Source organism: Zychaea mexicana (genome assembly GCF_025766255.1).
Source record: "Zychaea mexicana strain RSA 1403 chromosome Unknown BDB00scaffold_133, whole genome shotgun sequence".
In the NCBI taxonomy this organism is placed as follows: Eukaryota; Fungi; Mucoromycota; class Mucoromycetes; order Mucorales; family Lichtheimiaceae; genus Zychaea; species Zychaea mexicana.
Window position 1 is genome coordinate 1 of NW_026516796.1, and position 24,385 is coordinate 24,385.

The 24,385-nt window shown below is 42.8% G+C and overlaps 7 protein-coding genes across 7 annotated transcripts; 5 read left to right on the forward strand and 2 right to left on the reverse strand.

Moving 5' to 3' along the window:
- Positions 1–4,567: 4,567 nt before the first annotated feature.
- On the forward strand, positions 4,568–6,038 carry BDB00DRAFT_878343 (uncharacterized protein; the record flags this gene model as incomplete). Its single annotated transcript, XM_053127722.1, has 5 exons — positions 4,568–4,649; positions 4,736–4,890; positions 5,031–5,217; positions 5,291–5,480; positions 5,615–6,038. 5 exons carry the CDS (start codon positions 4,568–4,570, stop codon positions 6,036–6,038), a joined length of 1,038 nt encoding a protein of 345 aa, XP_052973867.1.
- A 313-nt stretch (positions 6,039–6,351) lies between these two features.
- Positions 6,352–8,054, forward strand: BDB00DRAFT_878344 (uncharacterized protein; the record flags this gene model as incomplete). The annotated part of the gene is made up of 8 exons (XM_053127723.1): positions 6,352–6,369; positions 6,457–6,546; positions 6,637–6,670; positions 6,733–6,926; positions 6,994–7,219; positions 7,330–7,593; positions 7,668–7,792; positions 7,866–8,054. The coding sequence occupies 8 exons, from the start codon at positions 6,352–6,354 to the stop codon at positions 8,052–8,054; spliced, it is 1,140 nt and encodes a 379-aa protein (XP_052973868.1).
- Positions 8,055–9,158: 1,104 nt separating this feature from the next.
- Positions 9,159–11,716, reverse strand: BDB00DRAFT_852908 (major facilitator superfamily domain-containing protein). The gene is made up of 5 exons (XM_053125586.1): positions 11,509–11,716; positions 11,129–11,419; positions 10,251–11,029; positions 9,946–10,165; positions 9,159–9,872 (listed from the first exon to the last, which is right to left on the reverse strand). The coding sequence occupies exons 1-5, from the start codon at positions 11,642–11,644 to the stop codon at positions 9,559–9,561; spliced, it is 1,740 nt and encodes a 579-aa protein (XP_052973869.1). The 5' UTR covers positions 11,645–11,716; the 3' UTR covers positions 9,159–9,558.
- Positions 11,717–12,127: 411 nt separating this feature from the next.
- On the forward strand, positions 12,128–14,460 carry BDB00DRAFT_852911 (WD40-repeat-containing domain protein). Its single transcript, XM_053125587.1, has 8 exons — positions 12,128–12,233; positions 12,308–12,518; positions 12,621–12,825; positions 12,906–13,093; positions 13,168–13,311; positions 13,418–13,513; positions 13,591–13,845; positions 13,909–14,460. The coding sequence occupies exons 1-8, from the start codon at positions 12,208–12,210 to the stop codon at positions 14,392–14,394; spliced, it is 1,611 nt and encodes a 536-aa protein (XP_052973870.1). The 5' UTR covers positions 12,128–12,207; the 3' UTR covers positions 14,395–14,460.
- Positions 14,461–16,191: 1,731 nt separating this feature from the next.
- BDB00DRAFT_852918 (E3 ubiquitin ligase complex SCF subunit sconC) lies at positions 16,192–17,278 on the forward strand. The gene is made up of 4 exons (XM_053125588.1): positions 16,192–16,442; positions 16,552–16,613; positions 16,733–17,023; positions 17,165–17,278. The coding sequence occupies exons 1-4, from the start codon at positions 16,349–16,351 to the stop codon at positions 17,183–17,185; spliced, it is 468 nt and encodes a 155-aa protein (XP_052973871.1). The 5' UTR covers positions 16,192–16,348; the 3' UTR covers positions 17,186–17,278.
- A 1,955-nt stretch (positions 17,279–19,233) lies between these two features.
- BDB00DRAFT_774136 (kinase-like domain-containing protein) lies at positions 19,234–20,785 on the forward strand (the record flags this gene model as incomplete). Its single annotated transcript, XM_053120134.1, has 5 exons — positions 19,234–19,564; positions 19,664–20,087; positions 20,158–20,383; positions 20,466–20,573; positions 20,657–20,785. Coding segments are annotated over 5 exons (1,218 nt in total), but the record flags the coding sequence as incomplete, so codon positions are not given.
- Positions 20,786–22,537: 1,752 nt separating this feature from the next.
- On the reverse strand, positions 22,538–23,606 carry BDB00DRAFT_774168 (GPN-loop GTPase; the record flags this gene model as incomplete). The annotated part of the gene is made up of 3 exons (XM_053120135.1): positions 22,538–22,631; positions 22,715–23,403; positions 23,514–23,606. 3 exons carry the CDS (start codon positions 23,604–23,606, stop codon positions 22,538–22,540), a joined length of 876 nt encoding a protein of 291 aa, XP_052973873.1.
- Positions 23,607–24,385: the final 779 nt, after the last annotated feature.

The window sequence follows — 24,385 nt, forward strand, 5'->3', positions numbered from 1 at the left end:
GTCTGGCTCAGCCAATATAAGCATAACTGTAAGCGGGACAGCGGGATAAAGAGTGTTCGAACTAAAAATCTAGCCACTAGTCTTCTACATGCAGAGACAGTGCGCTTATTGAGAAGAAAACGTTTTACGATTTACTACATGCATTAAGAACGCTCGTTGTCGCTGTTTGTTGCCATGGTTTCAGCATATTATACCATATGTAATCAAATGCAGAAAGAAAATATCCCACTGACAGTAGGGACAGCGTGCGTATTTGCAACTTTTCCCATAGGAAATACAACTGCCGACTTAAGCCATGCTCTTCTATGTCAGCTTTTACATTATATTCGCTCGGATGAATGAGCCCCTCCGCTTCGCTCCGTGTCATTCAACGGAAACGCGTCGCAAGGGGGTTCCCCCCTTGACCCCCAAACGCCCCTGTGGAGCGAGGTTGGATCAATGTTTTGGTATTAAATGCTTATTGTCTGTTTTCATAAACAAAAGCAAGATCACATTGTGCAGTGAGAAGTAGTCTATCATAGAAAGTCATCAAAGTTGGATACTTAACTATCTCCAGCTTAAATGCAACGCGAAACTAAGTGTAGAAAAAGATAATGTAGTGATATTTATAAGAAGGTAAAAGAGGATAGGCGACAAAAAGAATTAGAGAAGAACTTCGTTAAAAACAACGTTTCGGGTGTGTTCTGGCCTTGCTGACCTGCGATTCTTGAGTTCTCAGGATCTAGCATAATTTTGATGGAAGAAGGGGTGTGGACGCGCGACATGGCTACATAAAGTAGACCGTGGGTGGTAAGTAGAGGCCAACAGTGTTAGAACTTTGTCCCTGTGCCTAATTGATAGTCATTATAAATGCCAGGCGAGCAGGGAATTGCGTGCGTTAATATGGAATAGGGGAATGTGTTTGCGAAGGTGTGAGTTTTATGCGAGGGATCAAGACGATGTTGCCAGCATGAGGTCCAGTGGCTATTTCAGTTTCAAGCACATATCGTTGGAAAGAGCGTACAATTCAGCCGTGTCCAATTGCAGAGACCACTTTGGGTGTGCACGCAGGTTCTGCAAAAGCATGACTGGGCAACCGACTTTGAGATATAGCGAGTGTGGTGGGAAATCGGATGTATTCATTGCATTCAGAAGCTCTGGTGGGTATGTGATTTAATATTTCGGATCATCCACTGTATCAGCGCTCTGAAGTTCGTGTACGGTGCCTCGGAAATGGTCGAGTATCAAATCGTTGATTGCTGTAACGTCGACATTCTTTGGAGTCAATATAGAGCCACTGATGAGGTAATCACGATCTACGTGTGGTGCGTTGAGGTTGCCGTAAATGGCTTCTATGAGCTCGTACGTGCTGGCATTCGATCTGGTAGCCGGACTCTGTCATCGGTGTTTGGCACCAACAGCTCAGCACCATCACCAATGCGAAATTAACTTATAGCGCAAACTGGCCAAGCTCATTTGCATAATTGGTGCTGGCAGCTTGTTGAACGCGCATGTTGGTTTCAAGGTGGTGGATGGTGACACTGGGCCAAATTGATGAACGATTTAGGCACTGCTGTACGATTTGCGAGCGCGAGGCATTTGCTATCACAGGAAGGACCTATTATCAGGTTTGATGCAGATACTTTAAATGTAAGTACAGTACTACCGCTTAATAGTAAAAGAATGCAAAGTAGAAGAGAGGATACAATGTTGGATACCTAGCGAAAGTCACCATCAAAGACCATGATCTTTCCACCAAATGGAACATTGGCAAGCGCGGGATCGTCATGTCTCATGAGATCTTGGATACTCCTGTACTGTATACATAGTGTAGTGAATACGTTGATACCTGTATTGAAACTTGTATCCAGCGTGTTTAAAACGATGCCACTTCTCAGATGATGAAGGATTTAAAGCGAGCTTCTGTCGTGTTAATGACGGTTAACCTTTGAGTCTTTCCTCAATGCGATACCCGTCTACTCACATAGTCATACATTCATGTAAAATAAAGTTTCTGATTTGGAGGAGCCACACACCTTGGCGCGTCATAACGTGAGAGAATAATCTGATTGGATAGAATGAACTGGCTCAAATGCCGCGTAGCATGTGTGTTCATCATTACTATATAACCGCGCGGCCACAGCAATCATGCCGCTCTTCTTCCTCTTCGTCAAGTTTTCTAAACCAAAGCTTCAATATGATTGTCATTGGAACGGATTAGAGGATCGAAGAGTGTATGTTTATGGTGGTGTGTGAGAAGAGTGTATGCAACCGGTTGTGAGTATACAGTTATGATCCGTTTATCTCACTTTCTTACTTTTTTGACACAGACCTTCTTCTCGTCTTAACCTGGTCCTTCTCCCCTTCACGTTGGCTCACTCAAAGCACAAATGCAAGTGTAAGTACACTATGGAAAGAGTGACGTGTACTTTGAGGTTTTGCATGTGGATGTGATATACGAAAGAAGATCTGAATTTTGGCGTGTCCAAAGAAGTGTGTGTACAGCATACAGCCGCTAATGTTATCCTCCTTTCTTCTCTGCTACTACAATTGGAGCTCTGACTTTATGATACGGTTGGTTCGGCTTAGTGTTTGAATACCACCCATAAGCACAAGCAACAACTGTAAGTACGGTAGGGAATGAAATGTGAGGATGAGTTGGAGAGAAGTCGAGTGTCTGTTGGAGGTGCTGATGCCATGACGTGTCAGGAATAGTTGCATATTAAGAACAGCCTGCTCATGATCTTTCTTCTTTTCATTCTACTTCAGGTTTCGCTTTATGCTGGTTGGGTTAATTGTGTCCTGCGGACAAATAACAGATAGTAAGTATAAGCAAAAACAGGGGACGTGAACGTTGGTAGGTGAGTAGGATGGCCTGGGTGCTGTAGATGACGTGCCAAGGGTGTGTAGTGTGCGCAGCAGCGTGACGGGAAAGGGTTCCTGACCATGACGTGTGCAGTATAGCAGTCTCTCAAAAAAAAATTTCTTTCTCTCCTCCCCTTTCTTCTCTTATTCTTTTACAGAATTGGTCGTGCCCTTCTTGCTTTTCCTCTCTCTAACTCAAGGCTCTCTTCCTCCAACTCAAGGATGTCATAATCGTAAGTATAGCTGTGCTTGTGTTTGTCTTTGCGGGTTTGAAGAACCAGGAAGATGTCTGCCGTGACATGTCAAAAAGTGTATGCAGCTGCTCATAGATGTTTTCTTTTTTCTAATAGAGGATGGCTCTGCGGTGATCTGTTTGGACTTGGATTGGCTTAGACCCCATCTCTCTCTGTCTATAACTTTGCTGTAAAAGACAAAACAAATGTAAGTCAGCTTGGGATGGAGGAGGATGGTAATGCCGTGTAAAAAGTAAAGATAGCACAGTGGGTGCAGCCCTCTAATGATCTTTTCTTTTTCCAGCTAGAAGAAGTGTTTCTGTTCTGGCTGCGATTCTCTGCTCTACACTGGCTGGGTGCTCGGTTCTCCTGTGTCTCTACTCAGAAGTATGGTAAGTATAGCACGGTAGAATCTTGTGTGTGTGGTTTGACACTTTCCCATTAACTGTTCGTCTCTTTCGTTTCTCGGAATGGCGATAGTGCACAGACACCTCCATGCTAGTCAAGATTGATGCTCCACTGTCATCCCGCTCCTAGAAGCCGACCTGTCAAGTAGTCCATCGGCAGTGGTCAAGATCTATCCATCCATCTAGACGGTGGCGTGTGCTTTTTGCTTTGACTTGGACCTGAGGAAGTCCTTAAAAGCCTCATCTTCTTCTTTGCGTTCTTTATATATTTTATACCCCCCTCCCCTCCTTCCCCTTGCTCTGACCCAGGAAGTCATTAAAAGCGTCTATTGCGTTCTTAATATAGTTTATCCCCCTCCCCTCCCCCTTTGCTTTCTTTTACAGTTCCTAGTAGCCTCTGTCTCGACCCATCTTCGGATGTTGCATCGTTTCACGCGAACGGCTGTTAATTACTCAGGCAGCCTCCGGGCGTAAGTCCTGCTTCATTTTCAAATTCCCCGTGCCCACGGGTCAAAAGTGCGGCCGAGGTCCCCCATGAATTTGGGGAATGCTTTGCGTAAGTACTTGCTTTCTCTCTCTCACTCTCCGTGTGCGGGTGGAATCATCTGGAAAGAGCGGAGGTTCCTTTTTTGGATTTTTCAGCTAACTTTTAAAGATCTTAATAATAAAGAAGAAGATGTGGTACAGTGCATAATGTTCTAAATAAAATCCGGACTATAGTCCTTTACAAAAAAAAACAGTGCATAATGTTCGAGAAGAGCTTATGGTTCATTTTACAGAGAGCGTGGCACATTTATTGACAGATGAAGTATTGCAGTATAAAAGAACATATCAAAAATGTCGCGCAGCGCAGTCGCGGTAGCTCATCTAAAACCTTGTAAATCTTGGCCGGTCAGGAGTTTACTTGTATATCATGCTTCCGTTATCAAGATGAGTAAATGCAAGTTTTTAGAAAAAGGGTACTACCTGAAGTAACATAAAGATTAGACTCACAATGACGAATCCAGGATCTGTGAAACAAGGCAATTTCACTATATAAACTGGCACATCCAGTTTCGCGCTTTTAGCTTCTCTTTCAACAGCATGTACGTCGTTTTCTCAGAAGATTGTCTCGAGCACAATCCACCTTTCGAGTATTCGTGTGGTGAAATCACAGCCTATGGCGGTAAGTGATATAATTCATATATGAGGGCAGCGTTGCAAAAAGTAATAAATCATGCACAAAGTAACATACACCCGGCGAGGTATCAGATTCTCCAGCACGATTGACATCGATAAAAAATGAGATCGACAAGAAACCTGATCAGTTCTATGTTGTCAGTGCCAATGATTACACTTTGACTCCCATATTGAACATTCACCATGACGATTATATTCAGTTCCTGCACAGCATTCACAGTGATTGGGTAGCTGCAAAGCTCGATGGACAAAAGTGTATTACTGCCGAGATTTTCGCTCACAATAGCATTCTGATTGATCCCAGCAAACCAATTGCAAATATGACCTCCAGAGCACGCGTCGGAAAGTACACCTTTGACATGTCGAGGCATACACTCAAAATACTTGGCGCTCGGTCTACGCCGCTGCCCAGGTCACGCTGACGGCAGCACATAAAATGATGCTGCTTGTGGATCAAGATCAAAAAACAGTACCAGCGACATCATCATCAGCAGCAGCAACGTATGCTTTATGCCGACCGCCTGGTCATCATGCAGCATGTCAAGTTGCTGGAGGTATGTGAATGATTTCGATCCTGATATCCTATCATCACTTTGCATGCGCTCACATATATGCATACTTTCGTAGGCTATTGTTTCATCAACAATGTTGCTGTTGCCGCACGCTTTTTGCAGGATTATACTATGGTTGAAATGAATGCCATGTGCAAGCCATTACAATTTGATGGGCGCACATCCATAGTTCCTAGTGGACCTAAACCATCCAACGGCGTTGGAAAGAAAAAGAAAGTTTTAATTGTCGATATTGACTATCACCAGTAAGTTTCGTCGCTGTCCATATTATATACAAATAATACGCGCTCGTGGTGTAGCATATTAGTAATGTGCCTCCATATTATGGCGTGTCATAGTGGAAATGGCACACAAAGTATCTTTTACGACGATCCATCAGTTATGTATACATTTCTTTGCACGGATACCCAGGTTATCCATACTACACCGGCAGCACAGATGAAATAGGTACCGGACCAGGCAAAGGCTATAATATCAACGTAACTCTCGATCAAGATACGACGACGGGCACGACTTATCTAAAGGCTCTAAAAACGGTACTTGGCAAGGACTCATTTGCTAGCGAATTTGGGGCAGATATTGTTATCGTTTCACTCGGGCTCGATACTTGGCACGGGAATGCAGGTGCAGGATTTAAAATATTCACTGACGTGGACACTTACTTTGAAATCGGCCGTCTGTTTCGAACCATCGAAAGCTGCACAGGTCGTGCTGTCCTGTTTGTTCAAGAAGGAGGCACAAAGCTGGACCGATTGGGTTGTCTAGCCACACGATTGTTGGAAGGCTATAATCTGTCGTCATAGTTATGAGGATTATTAGCTCTTGTTTGAGATTGAGTTTATTTATGTTTATACATAAACTGGCTGATTCTATCATGTTGCCACAACACCACGCACAAATATGGGAGGAAAAGATCGATGTGCTTCCCCGACCTCTTTTTTCTTCGCAGACTCTTGGTTGACTACTTTGAAATCCATCCCTCTCCCATTCACGCGTCAAATCACAACCAAATGACAGCTGTAAGTTTTCTTTTCTGTAACTTACTTCGCTTTGCAATTCGACGTGTCACTAAAAGTTTAACAATAGCAAAAGAGACGGAGTCCAAGAACCAGGAGTATGAGCCGTACCCAGACGGTATGATATAACCCAAGCACCATAGAAACAATATGCGCGTTGTGTTCGTGGCTCTAAATCTTGTAGTACTTTTCAAAATGCTAATAGTACGAGAAAGGCGATTCCAAAAAAAGCATTAGCAAGGATGTCAAACCCAAATCCAAACCCGAAGCGGATCCTTTCGAGGCAGCTGCCAAGGTACGCGTTCGTGAACGTTTTTGTTGCTTGGAAGATACCAACAGCTAATACTAACTGACTGCTGCCCAAAATTTTTTCTTGGTCTGATAGAGTATGGAAAGCGCGTTGAACAAATACCGAGCAAGTGAGTGTGTGAAAGATAGCCACGAAATTACAATATTTATCTTTAACTGTTTTCTGTGTTAGTGAATATGCCTGAACTATTTCTGGACAAGCTGACACGTTGGACCAAGGATTTCGACATTGGCATGTTTTTCTATGAGCGCGAGAACTGGTCTAAGGTTGATTTTGACTGTGTCTTGGGTTTCACCAACCCAATCCATAGCAGCCGATGTATACTGGCAGATCAAGATATGGCCGTTGCCGACTTTTGGCGCAAAGTATGCAATAGTAAAAATCGAGCACAATGTCTTTATTCAGCTGATACCGAGTCGTACATATCCATAGAAAACGCGAAAGCAAATCAAGTCCGAGTCATTATTATCGAAACAAAGCAAGGGGCCATATAACATTTTGGAACAGAAATGCAATATCCATAATCTCACTGCAGATGAAATATGCTTGAAAAGAAGCAATTTAAGACCACCGACCAATACAGAGGTGAAACAAGAAAGTGTCGAAGGCTTAAGCAAGGTCGATGATGATATAGCCAAACAAAAAGCGCATGCTCGAGGTAACAACGAAGAATAAGAGACAACTACTACTTCCGATTGTAGAGGAAACGTTGAATGTCATCTGAAGAAGGAGCTCAATCTTTTTCTTTTATGTTTATAATGTTTTTAGCGGCAACGGCATTGATCGCTCTGGATACTGCTAAGATGCTGATCACACAAGAAGGCAAAGCTATTGAAAAATTACCAGAATACTTTAAAGATGCGTCTGCAGTGATTAAATGGGTGCAGGATGTTTGGCAGCACGATCGGCGAGCATGTCAAGCTTCTGCTCAAATGCGCTTCGAGCGAAACATGCACGCGATATATCTTTTCCGGTTAAAATATATCACACAGTTACTTTTCTCTTCTGGCGAATTCGAAAGCTGCGTAGGCGGTGTGTATAACTCTTTTACGTTAAAGCTCAAAAAAAGTGAGGATGTGCATTAACAACAAAAAAAAACTCGTTAGGTGATGATAGCGACCGTGTATATCGATACATCCGAGGGGGACATCGGCTTATTAAGCTGGTGTCTCAACATGGATTTGCTATTCTGCTATTGGTGGATAATATTAATGCGTTCACTCTTGGTCGAGTAAGTCGTCTTTTCACTTCTTGATACAAATCATCCCTTATTGTAGGGCAGTTATTCTAATTATTTTTGCTAGGAACCGGATGAAGAAGTATGGAAGTGTGAAATGGACGGGTTGATGAACGAAACACTATCGGATGCATTTAATCTCGTCAATGCCGAGTTTTTCAAAGGAGAGTATTCGTGGACGGCAATCCCTGCCCTTGAGCAAATTGGCCAATGGCTTTTTCAAGAAAACTTTCTGAATTATACCCCATATCTGTAAAAAAGAAGCATACCCGCCTCTTCGGTTCTCAATGCTCTTTTCTTCCTCATCCCCTTCTTCACCTGTTACCCGCAGCAATACTTTTGTTCAAATGCGTCGTTTTTCAGTATATGACATATCAGTACGTCTTTATTTGCACAAAACGAAAGGGCCGGGGATTGGAAGGGTAGTGATGAAAAGATAATGAAGGTTCGTCTCATTTAAACGGTATTTACCTCCTATGATGGAGCGTCACATAGTAGGTGTTTTGGGTCTTTCTACGCACTACGCACTAATGCGTAAGGATTTATTATCACAATCACCACATGCTTATAATTTCCGGTACACTAAATCGCATTTTCAGTTTACACTTATAAGGAGCGATATGTAAAACCTTCATATGCATTAGGTTTAAGCGACCTCGCGAATCAGACACAAAAGAACTCCGTAATCAATATACAGATAGCTGCGTATGTATATAAATACTGTGATCATTATGTGTTTACTATATCATATGGGTGCATATCATTAATAACCATCGAAACTGTATTCTGTCTTACTTAAAAATAAAAATGTATGATACATTCTAGCTTTTACTGTATAAAAATTGATAAAAGTAGTACATACTTACTGAAGCGATGGGCTGTGATGACCTTTACTGCCAGTAATCATAAATGGTCATTCTCTGATTAAGAGTGTATTCTTCTTTATGCGCTGCTTTTTAGCTGAATTGGTGTTTTTCATCGATAAAACTATAAGGAAAATCGGGAAGAAGAAAACATATAGCAGGGAAGGCTTCTATAAAGAAAAGGTCCTAAGCCTACTAAGAACTGCTTGAATAAGAGAATCTGCCAATTTGGTGTCCCATAACTCTTTGAATAGCTCTATCTATTCCTCATGCATCGATCAAAATCAGTCAAAAAAGCATGTCTTGGCGTATACTACATAGCAGACAACTGCTTTTACAACACGTTATTAGGTATGGAGGCCGGGTAAAGTTTCTGACGGTTTAAGTGAACTGCACCATAAAACCAAGTATGTAAATTATATATCCCTAATCAATGTTGCATTATCTTGCTCGCCGTGATATTCAACGTCGAAAAGAAGAGCAAGACTTCTTAGCTATGCCGAATAGCATCTGAGGCTAAAAAAAGTATAATTTTAAGATATTGCAAAAAAGAAGAAAAGTGCTGAAGTTTACAAAGAATGGTAACGAAAGGCGACAAATCTATCCAGACTCTATGAATGCGTTCTTTGATATTTCTGTTATATATGGTATTGAAAGTGATTATAAGCGATGTATTGTTGATGGGTAAGGTGCGCAGGTATCTTTCTTCAAGCAAATAAGCCCTCGCCAATAAATGTAAACGAAGTAAACAGATCATGTGTGTGGGTGCAATGTAAATGTGTTTTGAATATGTGGTGTATATACATGTGGTTGCAGTTGTGTGTTTGTATGTTATGGGTGTGGTATGGAAAGATAGGGAAACTGGGTTGGTTACTTACTCGAAACAGGGAAAAAGACTTAATCGTCGTCGCCATCACCGCGCAACCGGATCCTGCCTTCCCTACGTGGACCACTCCACCGAGGAACAGCTCGTCCTCGGCCGCGTACATGTTGTGTCCAAGTATACATTCGCACAGTCATCCGATAGGTCCACCGTAGCATATCCGTAATACCCCATCTTGTGTTTGCCTCGAGATAAAGCTCCAAGCTGAGGGATGTCAATCCGATAGCGGCATAAAACATGGCGTGTGGTCCAGCACGTTCATAGATAACGCCACCCATCAGGCTACCAAGTCCTGCACCGACACCAGCATACATTGCAGCCAATAGACCTAGATTTTGCAGTTCTTTAGTTACTACGTCGGGTTATCTCACCCGTCCATAAGTAATATGCGCCTGTTTTACCTTGTGATGTTGCTTGTAAAGATGGAGGGGCAAGCTCATCCGCTTGTACCACACCTGCACCCCACAAAGCCGAGAATGCAACGCCGTTCAACAAATGAAGTCCCAATGCAACATTAGCGCCACTTGGTCCCTTGGGTAGGATGGTATATGAAAATACACGGACGATGGTCAACACATGGCCCAAGATTATTAGACTTTTGATACCGAAAAGTCGAATAAGCTGCAACGAAAAACAGTTAATTGACCCAGTCTTTTTTGCATTATCCGTATATTTGACATTTGAATGTTCTATGTCGATAACTTACATCTCGCGAATAGAAAAAGAAGAGTAACTCAGTAACTGATCCAACCAATCCTGTTAAACCGACGACAGAAGAGCTCGCACCAAGATCTTGCTTTAGGAAAATGAATAGGAAGCTGATCACCATATTCAAAGACGCACCCATCAGCATCATCGTCATAAAAAACAAGAGCACGTGTGGTTGTTTTAGTAGTTCTATTAAGCTTGTCGGCTGTTGCGTAGCATTCGCGACTTCGTCCAAGTTCACACCCGAATAGCGTCGTCTGGACGCAGGTGGGTTGGATAGATTAACTGCCTCAATGATACTCGATTCTGTCGCAAACTGTATCAATCGCTGGATCTCATTTTGCCGTATTTGTGTTGCTTCAAATTCGTCATCGTCGTCATATGTCGAATAGTCGAGCTGGAATTGCTTGATTTTTCGATGCAGTTTACTATCCGTCCGGGTTGGGCCTTCTCCACCGCTGCTGGTGGTGCTACCGTCACTGCTACCAGAATGAGCAGTGCTTGTTGAGCTCGAAGCGAAGGGTACAGGTGCTGCTTTTGTGCGCTTGGGTATTAAAGGATTCACTTGCTGTTGCTGCTGTTGTAAGAACGGTCGTCGGATGAAGGTATCTAGTTTTTCTGTTTTGAATTGGGTGCTACCGGCAACGATGATGAAGCATACTGCTGATATGGCGTACACGTAAAATATGGCGTTCATGTCGTTGGTCCAATCCGTGATAAATCCAACCAGGCAAGACGCCACACCAAATGAAATCGAACCAAACATTCGCTGTCGACCTATACATTTATATCACCATGAAACGTCAGTCCGAGATGCAAACATGTACTCGCATGCGTGTGCAAAATTCCGTCCAACCTGACTCCCCTCTATCCTACCATATTGATCTTTATTACGACCCAATATCTTCAATACGCCACCATCCACTAATGGTCCAACCGGTACACCAAAGAATGCAAAGCAAACGGATGTGATGGTCACCAGAGTCACTGTAAGCTTACTCCGCTCCGTCTCTGGCTCAGCATGCTGTACCGCAACCGATATGCCCATAACACTGACGATCGCCAGTGTCGCTAGAGTATGTACAATGCACATTATATATCGGTGCGTTTTGGTCTTGTCAGCGACTGCCGTCCATAATGGGCAGGCTATGGCCGAAATGAATGGAGCTATAATATATGGTAGGACAAATCAGAGATTCTGCCAAGAACGATCTCGAGTCAAATAGTAGAAGTTTGAATCAATCTTCTTTCTTTACCAATGGCAACAAGTAAGCCAATTTGATCACTCTTCAAGCCGAGTTGCGATGAGTAAAAAAGAGCGAGATATACTGGTGCTGACCCTTGGCATGCAAACAGGAAGGTATACAGTAGCTTTGGAGCAAGGTATGGCATAAGTAACCAAGACGTAAGCGATCGACCAAGCTCTCCGACAACCGGAAGTTTCCTTTTTAAAATGAGCCGCGTGAATAGAAATCCAGCGCGGTCTGCTTCTCTTAACGCAAACTGAACCGCAAACTGATGAGGTTGTGTATGAGCAAGTTGTTTTGAGTGCTTGTAAATGGTTCTTACCAAAATTTGGTAGCACTTCAGAGACTTCAGTTCTGGACATTTTTTGCATACTTTCAAACTCTATAACTGCAGGTGCAGGACCGATTACGCTGCCTGATATATATGTGTGTAGTCAATGATGACGGGTAAAAATCTAGCGGTTGAGCTTGGCGCAAGAAAAAGAGTAATAACTGGTTGTTAAAGCCCTAATAAGTATCTCTTCTACAGTATTTCTCATACTATCCTGAGCTTTACACTGGACGATATGACGAAATATGGGACAAGAAACTAACTAACTGGATTGGAAATGTTGAAGCACGGCGAAGAAGTCAGTGAGTTTCCTTTTTAGCTGGTGCAGTCAGCCAGCCTTCCCTTTTCTTTATTCAGCTATCACTATCACCACCCAAATGTCAGACACGATCGAAACCGACGAGTAAGCGATCGATTCTTTAACGTAACTTTTTCCACCCATACGTACAATTTTACCAAACAACAGCTCGCTTTTAGTGTGATTCGTCTGATCCTACAGTTCTTGCGCGAGAATAATCTGGATCGGACACTCGGAGCGTTACATACTGAATCGTCCGTTACATTCAATACAGTCGACAACAAGGAATCATTCCTACAGGATATTGAACAGGGTCGCTGGGATGTGGTCTTACGTCAAGTTCAGAACATGAAAATTCCACCCAAGTACCTATACGATCTTTATGAACAAGTACGTTAAACGAACGTGGTTACGGTGGTGACGATCGGGAAATCAACAAAGGGGCTCAAATATGCTGATCAAAAGAAAACTTTAACTGTGTGGGTGTAGTAGATGATTACCGAGCTCGTCGAGTTGAATGAACAAAGCACAGCTAAGGTATTACTTCGAAGGTCAGAGCCTATGGCTTCTTTAAGAGAGAACCAAGTGGATCGTTATGCAAAATTGGAAGAGCTAGTGGCGCGACCAAAATTTGACGCAAAGCTTGCATATCCAGATGGCGCAACAAAAGAGGGCAGACGAAAAGCAGCTGCTAAAGGTTGGTGCTTTCAAAATCTATAATCGCTACTTGATGAAGAAGCCGAATATGTAAGAAGAAGCTCATAATACGGTTGATAGGTTTGGGTGATCAGATCACTGTGGTACCGCCATCCCGTTTACTCGCGTTGCTAGGCCAATGCCTCAAGTGGCAGCAACATCAGGGTATCCTGGCACCAGATAATGCATATGACCTGTTCCGTGGTGTAGTCCCTGAACAAAAGGCGGAGGATGACTCTGTGGCGAACCAGCTATACAGCACGATTAAAGTATGAATTAATTTTTATGTACGAGGGCTAACTTGATTGAGTGATTGATCTGATATTTCCGTCTCATTGTTTAGTTCCCTGGCAAAAAAGCCTACGCAGAAACCGCTGTGTTCGCACCGAACGGCCAATATCTTGCCACTGGCACAATTGACGGATTCATTGAAATATGGAATTACGCTACTGGAAAATTGAGAAAGGATTTGAAATATCAAGCAGAGGTAAGAGAAGAGAGTAGAAAGGAAGGCTTAGTTCATTCTATAGAGGACCTTGCTCGATCTTATATTCTTATTAACTTTGACTCATGCTGATCCTATTTGGTGCCAGGATCGATTGATGGCTATGGATAATTCTGTTATTTGCTTAAATTTCAGCCGGGACAGTCAGCTTTTGGTATCAGGGTCCAACGATGGAAAAATAGCTGTAAGTTTTGGTGGTGAGAGGAGAAAGGTTCTACTCACCAAATAAACATGCCACTGATATTTTCCCACGGATTCCAGGTGTGGAAAGTGCAAACTGGAACTTGCCAACGTCGACTTTCCCCGGCACATAGTCAAGGCGTCACTTCTGTATGCTTCAACAAAGATGGATCTCAAGTATTGAGTGGAAGTTATGATCAAACGGTCAAGATCCATGGCTTGCGATCTGGGAAAACATTAAAAGAGTTCCGAGGACATTCATCATTTGTGAATTCAGTCTTGTTTTCCAGCGATAACTCACGAGTATTGAGTGCTAGTAGCGACGGCACTGTAAAGGTAAATCATCTTTACGCTATTAAAGCTCATCTCAGCTGCTTATACCTTGATTTATCGATGTAGGTCTGGGATGCCAAAACAACCAGCTGCCTGCACACTATCACTCCTCAAATAAACGCCGATATCAGTAAGGTACCATCGTCTTCATCTTCATCGTCAACAGCTCCAACTGTCGCGGCCGCTGGTGCCCTTGCAAACCACACGGTGCAGGTCATCGTACCATTGCCCAAGAATATCGATCAAGTACTCGTATGTACAAAAAGCAACACTCTATATATGATGACGATGCGTGGACAGATTGTCAAGACATATTCGCACCAAAAGGAAACCGGATCGGATTTCGTATCAGCAACTGTATCCCCACAGTGCGAACTGGTTTATGGTATCGGTGAGGATTCGGTCTTATACTGTTTCCAGGCAGCTACCGGAAAACTCATCAATGAGACCAAAATTTGCAATTATGAGGCAGTGGGCTTGGTGAGTCACCCACGTGCCAATGTTATTGTATCTCATGATGATCATGGCCATGTATATTTCCTTAAAGCATAATAGCATAATAATGCGTAACTTTTTTTTCAAGTGTACAAACGTCATAAAAGTAAAATGAGTATTCACAACATTCTATGGCCTAACCTGATTGTGAACCACGCGTTATGTAGATGGATTCGCGCTTATTGAATTTTTTGAGCGTTTATTCATCCATGTAAAAACAATGATGTAGTATAGATCTGAAAAGTCTATGTAGTATGGTTTTTGATGATAGCATTCTAGCAGTCCAGTTGCTTTAATTACAGAACCCTGAGTGGTGCATATACTGTGCATACGATTCACGATCCCAGTGTACTAAAGACGGTTGAAGTACATAGCAGCAAAAGCAATAAGAATGACACGCATAATAACTTGTATAGGAAATTGAAACATCACTGAATAGTAGAACAGAAGTATTTTTTGTTGCTGCCACTATTATATCGCTTAACTGGCGATTGTAAGCTATCTATATGATGAGTGCTATGTTTAGGATACTGTATGGCGCCACAACAGGTTTGAGGGCAACACGATACTGTATGATGAACAGGAGAAGATGATCTGGCAAATTCATGATGTATGTATGGTTGATGTTTATTTACTGGCATTATATTAGGGAACAAGACAGTATACTTTCAGATATATTTTCCAAGCTGATTTATTATCGAGCATTCATTCCATAATACATATAAACATGTTTCAAACAGTTTTCTCATTTAATCATCGGTGAGAAAAACAATAGAGGCAACTTCCTTCAGGCAATCTGCAGGTCATTGTGTTTTAATGGTATAGTGAATATAAGATTACATAGCTTATGTTTTTCAAGAACGACAAGACGTTCGTAAATAAGCCATTCGCTCAAGGTTTTGACGATAGATGGTTTTTTTTCCTCAATTCCTTTGTGAGAGAATCAAGAAGCATGCTTCAATTACTTGAGAGAAGGAAAGGCTTTCATAAGACGGTGGCGGATGTAATAGCAGTGCTTACCGTATTATTGTAGACGGCGTGCAACAGTGAAACTTACCAACATTGCTGTGTTTTGTACATCTTGACAAATAAGAGTTGATACTGACTTGCTTTACCATCAGATCGTTTAATACATATGCCACAGAAGAGCTAAAGCAGATACTTTACGAGACAAGTACATATACAAAGTATCTGACAGTGCCAAAACAATCAGGAAACGCTATCAATTTCCTTTAATTAATATACTATTTGGGCAAGCGCGCCAGGCACGAAAACACAACAGCCGTTTCTTTACCTTTTTGAATTTTGTCATTGTCGATTGAGCGTTAAAAATTAATGCCAACTTGTCGTTCTTTAAAGACTATTTTTCATGTTCCCTGATAAATAATAACAGTAGTGATAGATAAGCTATTCGGATTAGAGACATTGGCAATGCATTTCTGTGTTTCTAGATATCCGCCGCAGCAAGCGTCATCGGTTCTTTGTTCCGAAAAAAGAAAAGTTTCAGCGCCAGGAAAAGCAGGTGGCTGCGCGCGCAGGGATGATACCTGTGATAATTATATTTGTGTACTTGCTACATTGTACTATTACCAAAACCTTTCGCTGCAGTTGCTGTTATTGTCTAGTAGGAGGGTCTGTGTGTTTGTTAGGGCAGGCAGGAGAATAAGGCGCGCAACCAGCAAAGTGATCAAACGCACTTCTTGATCAATTTTTTTTTTGGTTTTCGCGCGAAAAGACTTGTTCAGTATTCAATGAGCAGAAAATGATAAACACTGACTGTAAATGCTTTGCTGTTATTGTTGTATGTGCGTGTAGTAGAGAGAAAGAGAGAGGGAGAGAAGGGGTTCGAAACGACAGGAAAGAATGAGGCGCGGCTGCTTATTTTGCTGACGTCAAAATCATATAAAAGGTAACCTTTGCCATAAGCGCGTGGTCTAGTTCCGGTTTCCCTTTTTCTCTTCTCTTTTCCTCGTAACTTTCCCACATTTGCACAACTTTTAAAGTACAAATCATGTCTGTTAAATTGATCAGCTCTGACAACGAAGACTTCACTGTCGACAAGGAAGTCGCTGAGCGATCTGTCTTGATCAAGAACATGCTGGAAGGTAACATTTTACCTTTTCTTTTGTTTGTCATTGACAACCTTATCGTTCTGTATGTGTATGGTTGAATTCGTCATCTAACTCGAAGTACGCTTTTTTTTCTTTTTCATAGATGTTGGCGACAGCGATGCTCCTATTCCTCTTCCCAACGTCACTGCCAAGGTTCTGCGTAAGGTAAAGTGAACTGAATTAAAAAGTAAAGGACAGGTATTGGGTTGGTTGGTGACGGTGATGATGGTTGTTTCACACACATACACTCTTACGCCTACTAAGCACCTGTGATTAACTATTAGGTGATCGAATGGTGTGACCACCACCGCAACGACCCCGTCACTCAGGATGAGCAAGAACGACGTAACACGGATATCGAAGAGTGGGATCAAAAGTATATGGAAGTTGATCAGGAGACCCTGTTCGACATCATCTTGGCTGCAAACTACCTTGATATCAAGCCTCTTTTGGACGTTGGCTGTAAGACTGTTGCCAACATGATCAAGGGCAAGAGTGCCGAAGAGATTCGACGAACCTTCAACATCACCAACGACTTTACCCTCGAGGAAGAGAACCAGATTAGAAAGGAAAACGTAAGCTTTTTCTTGTGTTGGCTAGTGTGTGTGTGTGTGTGTGTGTGTGCACTTGTGTGCTTGGTGTTGCGTCTATACGCGTGCGAGTATCTTTTTTGAACGCTCAACATTGTGTCAACAATTGTTTTTCTTTTTTTGCAGGAATGGGCTGAGGATCGATGAATGACCTGACCTCCAACGATTCGGCTTTCTTTCTTTGTGTGTGTGTGTGTGTGTGTCTCTTTGTTCCCGCCTCTCTCTCTCTCTCTCTCTCTCTTACTTCTTTTCTACGGAATCAGGTTTCTCATAACACACAAACTACAGTCAAAGCCTTTCACCCCCTTTTATTCACTTGCCTCCCATTTGGATGAAACTCTCGAAAAAAGAACCGTGTCCCCTCTGTACATGACAAAAAAAATACATTGAACATACCTTTTTCCTTTTTTTTTTTTACTTATGAATGACCATGATGGGCTCAGCCTCGAATTTGTCGTCCTACACCTTTTGTGTCGATGGCTGCGCACTCGAAAGACAAAAGAACAAACATGGCTGACCAATGGGTAAACTTGAGAGCTTCGGCATAAAAAGAATGAGGATCAGGACTTCTTTAAGCCGTTATTTGACAAACGAGGAAGACAGCATACACGCCGACGGATACAATGGAAGAAGTAAGGAGAAGGGATGACTGGATTATATGCTGAAACGTCATTGCACAGTGCGGTTATTGTGCAAATCAGGTTTTCTTGTTTCCGATAATCCATGATGAAAGCGAACTAAGCAGACGAACTTTCGCAGGATACTGAGTAAACGTACGTACAAGCTTGACATGTCAGATCTTCTCTAAAAGGATAAGGCTGAAGGGAGTGATCCACACAATACAATGTGGTGGACTGTTTGGGGGTTGGGGGTGGGAGATCGAGTAAAGGTGTTGATCGCTTACATATTGGCAAGGTTCCCTTTCCTCGTTAAGCCATCATCCGTACTAATAGCGCTCGATCATGTCTTCCACCTCTCCCCCCCCAAACCACCACTACCACCACCACCACCACCACCCCAAAACCCAGTCTATAACATCTCATCCCTTGCTTCCCTATCAACCCCTTACATTACACACACGATTGTCTAGTATAAATCTGTATTGTCATATTAACCCCCCTCCGATATTCGTCTCCACCCGCACTCGTCCAAAAATAGGACATGTAATATATAAAGAGATTCTTTATTGAATTCATACATGCTACACAAGGCACCGAGACTCTACATAGTAACGCAAGAGAGGAAGTGTCTCTTTGGCTCCGCTTCTTGCTATGTGTATGCCTATCTAGAAGAATACCTGCTGTGTTATGTGATACATATACACGGTAGAGACACACAAAATAGTAAGGAGTTGGGGTGGGGGTGGAGTTGACCATCAAGCGCAATACTAAATGAACCGTGTGAATGCGTGATGTATCGTGTGGATGGTGTGTATGTCGCTACGTATGGACGATGTGAAATACAAGAAGCGATAGGAGACACAGCGTGAATTGGCAGTCGAAAACAGAGCTATCATACTACAGGCCAAAGCAGAAAACGAGGGGAGTCGTACCAAAAGAGCAAACATGATGTATGCAGATCGGTTGAGCTTTTTTGTTTTTTTGCATGTGCGCTTTTGAAGTTTTATTGATTATTGCCATCATTATCACCATCACCACTACTACTACTGCTACTACTACCACAACCGCTACTACTATTAATACTGCACCATCATAAATAATATTAACGATACCACTGCTAACAATCCCTGCTTTCTTTCTTTTATTTTCTTTCTTCTTTTATTTTCCTTGTTGTTTTACTTCTTTCTTTCTTTCTCTCTCTCTCTCTCTCTCTCTCTCTCTCTCTCTCTCTCTCTCTCTCTCTCGCTTTCCTCTCCATTCTCTAAGCCTTACCTTGCCATGCCATGCTCTTCAACTCTTGACCACGAACCACGCTTAATCTCTGTATTCGAAACAACGCTGTCCATACAGCAGGATGTCTTATCCGTGAGTCCAGTACCATAATTCATCACGATAAAAACAAAACAATGTGCTGTGTGTTTGTGTAACTCAACTAAACTCATTTCATGCTGTCTACAGGTCTTCAACGTTGTCATCCAGACGCCCGCTACTGTCGTTTCGCTTGTCCGCTACCCATTCGACTTTGTCGAACTCCATCAAAAGGTACCCTTAGATAGCTTACCAGGCCAATAAGACATGCATGTACTAACAACAACAACAACACCGATAATTGCTGCATATAAACAGATACGCACCCATTACCCCAGATCCAGCAAAATTCCATTTCCCGCATTGTCGACACCTGTCACACACAGCACCATCCACCATCTGCGCAGACGTCGATCCATCAAAAACCTTCTTTCCTTTAGCAAGAAAACCAATGCTGACAAGATCGAAAAGTACTTGCAGCGCTGTTTCGACCACCCCATCGTCTCCATTTCCACCTTGCTGCGTGACTTTCTAAGTGTCCAACGCGAAGAAGATAAGCTCCTGCCGTGCCAGGGTGCCCAGCAGAAATCAAGCGTTGGTTTACAGGACGCCAAATCCGACGTATCCAAAACCCTCAACAGCAAGTCCATGATTTCCATTCTTCATCAAAAGCAGAAACAACACGAAGAAGAGGAAGACGAAGAAGAACATCAGCTGCCACTGAAACGCGCGCCGCCTTCCATGCAAGACTACGAACTACTCAAAGTATTGGGCAAGGGCTGCATGGGCAAAGTCCTGCTGGTCCGTTCCCGAATCGACAAGCAATTGTATGCACTGAAAGCGATTCAAAAAATACACGTCGTTCAGCAAAAGGAAGTGACTCACACACGTGCTGAGCGTGACATTTTGGTCAAGCTGCGACAGGAGCCGTTCTTGGTCAACCTCCACTGTGCTTTCCAAACACAGAAGCAGCTGTTTTTAGTTCTGGACTACTATAGCGGAGGCGATATTGCAACCCAAATGTCAAGATTCACCACCTTCTCCGAAGAGCGCACTCTTTTTTATGCAGCCGAGATCCTCCACGGTCTCTCCACTTTGCATAAGCACGGCATCATTTACAGGTACGAGACTTTACTTTACACATAGCTTCTCCTAGATGAACACTAACATCTTTTTATGAATGATGTGTAGAGATCTGAAGCCGGAAAATGTCTTGATTGGTTGCGACGGTCATATTGTGCTGACGGATTTCGGCTTGTCCAAGGTGTTTGATGCCGACACTGACATGCATATTACGCGCACGTTCTGTGGCACAGCTGAATACTTGGCACCAGAGGTGCTCATGGATGAGCCATACACATTTGTGGTCGACTATTGGAGTTTGGGCACGCTTCTCTATGAGATGCTTGCTGGTGTGGTAAGGCCTTTGTATTTTACTATAGTACCAAAGAGGCCCCAACCACATAAGCTTAACGTTAACCCAACCATATATAATATAGACACCATTCTGGGCAGAAACACACGTAGCAATGTACCGTCGTGTTCTGGATGATCCTCTTGAGTTCCCACCTCATTTTGATTCTGTCACTTGCGACTTTCTCGCCGGCGTAAGTCCTTGCTACTTTACCTTTCATCTAAGATGAAAGAATAATCGGTCCCTGCATTAACCCTGACTATAAAATTTGTATAGCTGCTTGAGAGAGACCCTTGCGAGCGATTAGGATGGGATGGCGTAGAATCTATTCAATCACACCCGTTCTTCGCCGGTGTCGATTGGGAAGACGTTGCCAACCTCAAGTTGACTCCTCCTTATGTTCCAGAACTTGCTAGCGAAACCGATCTGGCGAACTTTGACGAGACCTTTGTCAACATGACGCCGCGTATCAGCCAAATGTCTCAGCAAGAACAGGATGATGAAGACGAGTTGTTTCTGGACACTGAAGATCCATTCGAAGACTTTTCGTTCGATCCTGAGCGCGATCCACCTATGAGCCAAGAACATGCCAACACGCCCCCACCACGACTGTTGCGTCAAAAGTTATTGAGGACGCGTGCACAGCAAAAGAAGCTCGGCAAAAATCGATTTTCGTCATCATCGTCATTACTTTCATTTGCACCCGGCGAAGTGATCCGCCATACAGACACGATGCCGTCGTTCCTGCAGCAACAACAGCGCTATGCACGCAAGCGACATAGCGCTGCATTATCCGCTCAACACATGGACTATCTTTTATCCGCTACCTCGACGCCTTCTTCGGGTGCTGTAACAAAAGATCAACAGCATCATCAGGAAGAGGGACAAGGCGACTATACTGCTATTCAACGAAAACCAACTACAACAGACACATCATCCATGTATTCTTCCATGACAATGTCTTCTGTGCCTGACGATATCGACATTACACGCGACGACAGCGACAACACCAGCGATGACCGATTATTGTGCGGTGCCGTTGGTAATGGACATGCTCCGTCTTCCTCCACGACGAATAACAATAACAGCAATAACAACAAACCCGAGCACAGTCCTTATACTCGTCCCCATTGCCCCGTACCAGGTCAAATACGACCAGATATCTCAATCGCTTCTAATTCCACCGCCACCACACCTATGAACCAGCGCGACTCCATGTGCCTATCCGATCATTTGCATAACAACAGTACTACCAGTAAAAACACTAATAGCACCCATGCTAATAATGACTGGCAACAGCAACAACTTCGACATTCTCATTCATATGTTTCCATGGTCTAATTCTTTTCTTTTTATCTTTCAATACTGCATCAACCAACATTCTACATCTTTTTATACGTATATTACACCTACATAATAATAACAACAACACTAATAATAGCATGACATTCATTCACATAGTATTCACTCAGCAACATATAATCCACACCCTCACTCAACCTTTCATCTCCAAAGAAAAAGTTTATAATAGTAGTACGAGTACTTTTCCTTTCCCTTGTTTTAGACTTCTGTTCACCCTTCTTTTATAACTTGCGTTTGCAAGAGATAATAATAGTTTCTTTGCTTTTATTAATAGTTATATATACAATGCACAGTGACTTTTTGCAGATTTGATGAGTTACTTTTTAATGGATGGAGGATATTTGGAAGCGGAAGGCAATGGGTTTTCATCTAAATATAAAAGATACATTAGCGTTCGAAACAGAGCCTTCAAATTAAAGTTTCTATAAACGCGCATCACCCTTAACTACTGTCAATGAGATCTTACTCCTGGTAGATCTACAAAAACTTACCACTATCATACTCGTCGTCGTCTTCGTCGTCTTCCTCCTCCCAGGTTTCACCTATCAAGACGATATTGTGTGTGGTTTGAAATGCACGTGAGAAATGGGGGAAAACGAGGGGATGCAACAGAACAACAGAAAAGAAAAAAAGAACATTGTCTTTTTCTTATATTTACCTCGAGGTGCACCATCTAGGGGAACTTCGGTTCCTTTGGACATCTTCATGTCTTTCATCAACTTTGACAATTGTTCCTGCTTATGCTTCTCCTCTTTTTCCATCTATTAGGACAATACAACCGTTAATGATCTATCTTTAGAGTTTTACTTTCCTCCTCCTTCCTGCTCTCTTTGACATCACAACACTTGCCTTTTCTCGGATTAATCGCTCGATTTCGGGTTTATATTCACTAAGAGAAAAGAAGAACACATTTAGAGCTTTTTCCATATACTGTTCCCTTTCTTTTGTCGCCTTTCGGAAAATCACACTCACGTTTCATATTCCTCTGCAGCCTCATCAACTGCCTTGAAGAAGTCATCAATGCCATTTCCTGTCACGGCCGAAACGCCAACGACCTTGAGATGGTTATAAAACTCATCCAAGACCAAGCTCATGGAATTCATCAAGCTGCTCATATAGCTGGTATCCTTGCTCAAGGCTTCCTGAAACTTTTCGAAATCCGTCATCCACTCGACCGCAAAATCATGCGACACGACATCCGTCTTGTTAAACACCAAAATAAACGGCAATTTCGTCTTGTAGAGGATCGAGCAAGCGTACAACATGTTGGACATGAACGTGGCCGGTGCAGTCGTACGTGGCGTATCAATAATGTAAGCAACGACCGTTGGATACGTAGCTGCCAATGTGTCTGTAATAATAGCGCCCGAAGCCGACCACGTAAAAATTTCAATCTGTCCAGGCGTGTCCACGACGATATTACTGACCGATTCGGCGCGTTTGCTGACAAGATCGAGAACTTGATCGAATTTGGTGGTGAATAGATTTAGCGACGTCAGAATGGCGCCATTGGGTCCCAAGTTGTATTGTTTCATGACTTGCTTGTAGTTGACAGTGTCGCGAACGTCAATGTTGGCGGTAAACGGTAATGTACCGACAGCAGGATCGAGATTCAATACATAAGGTGGTGTCTTTTCTGCATGCAGGTGTGCTATAATGCGCTGTTGGATTTATACGCGAGGTTTTTTCAAATATTTTTTTTGGTCAGTTGAGATCTTTGTAATCAAGAGCCGAAGCAATGTATATATTAGGCTTTTTTTATCCACTTTACCTGCATAAACGTGGTTTTGCCCGATCCAGCCATGCCAATGCAAAGGATCACTGGTGGCTGCTTTTTGTCAGTGCTCTCTGTGCTCGACGACATTGTACAATGGGATTGTGGTAGAAGCAACGATCAGAACGAGGACGACAACGGTAAAAAAAAAGAGAGCAGCAAATTACGTCGGAGCTTTGCCATAAACTCGTGCCGGATGGCCGAGTCAAAGACAGATCTGTCATTCCTTCTATCATACCAAGGCAGCCGAATATTCATATAGAGACTTTATGTTGAACAAAAGCCTTCTACATTAGACTTCTCGCTAGCCAGCAAGTTTATCAATGACGAAGGTAAACATATCAGATGACGAATAGGCCACAAGTTCGTTGGTATCCTCATGCTCGCCAGCATAAACGCTCACGCCGGACTCGGTAAGTTGACCCAGAAGTAAAAGAAGTCAAGTGTGCGATGAAAAGCAATTACCTCTGTAGTGGCGAAGCAAAGGGACTGTCAGCATACCTTAATTACGGTTTCGACCTCAAGTTTTCTGAAAAGACAAACTACAAAAAGCTCTAATTTATTTATCGATTACCTCGCAAAAATAAGCAAGCAGTCCGAGCGGTTGGTATGCTTATTTTCTACGCGACTCAAAGTACTAATGCTGCCTGCAAGCAGTATGATATGTATGTACATATAATGAAGCCTAGCCATATTTTTTCACAACAAGGTTCTGGGAAGCATCAAGTAATAAGTGGAACGAGACCACCAGTTGGGGACTCTACGAAGTATCGCTTAATGTCCACATCGTCCCAACGGCCAGCAGCACCAGTAGCACCAGCATCCCCAACTGTGCATATGCGCAAGTGCACAAGATGCGATACTTCTAC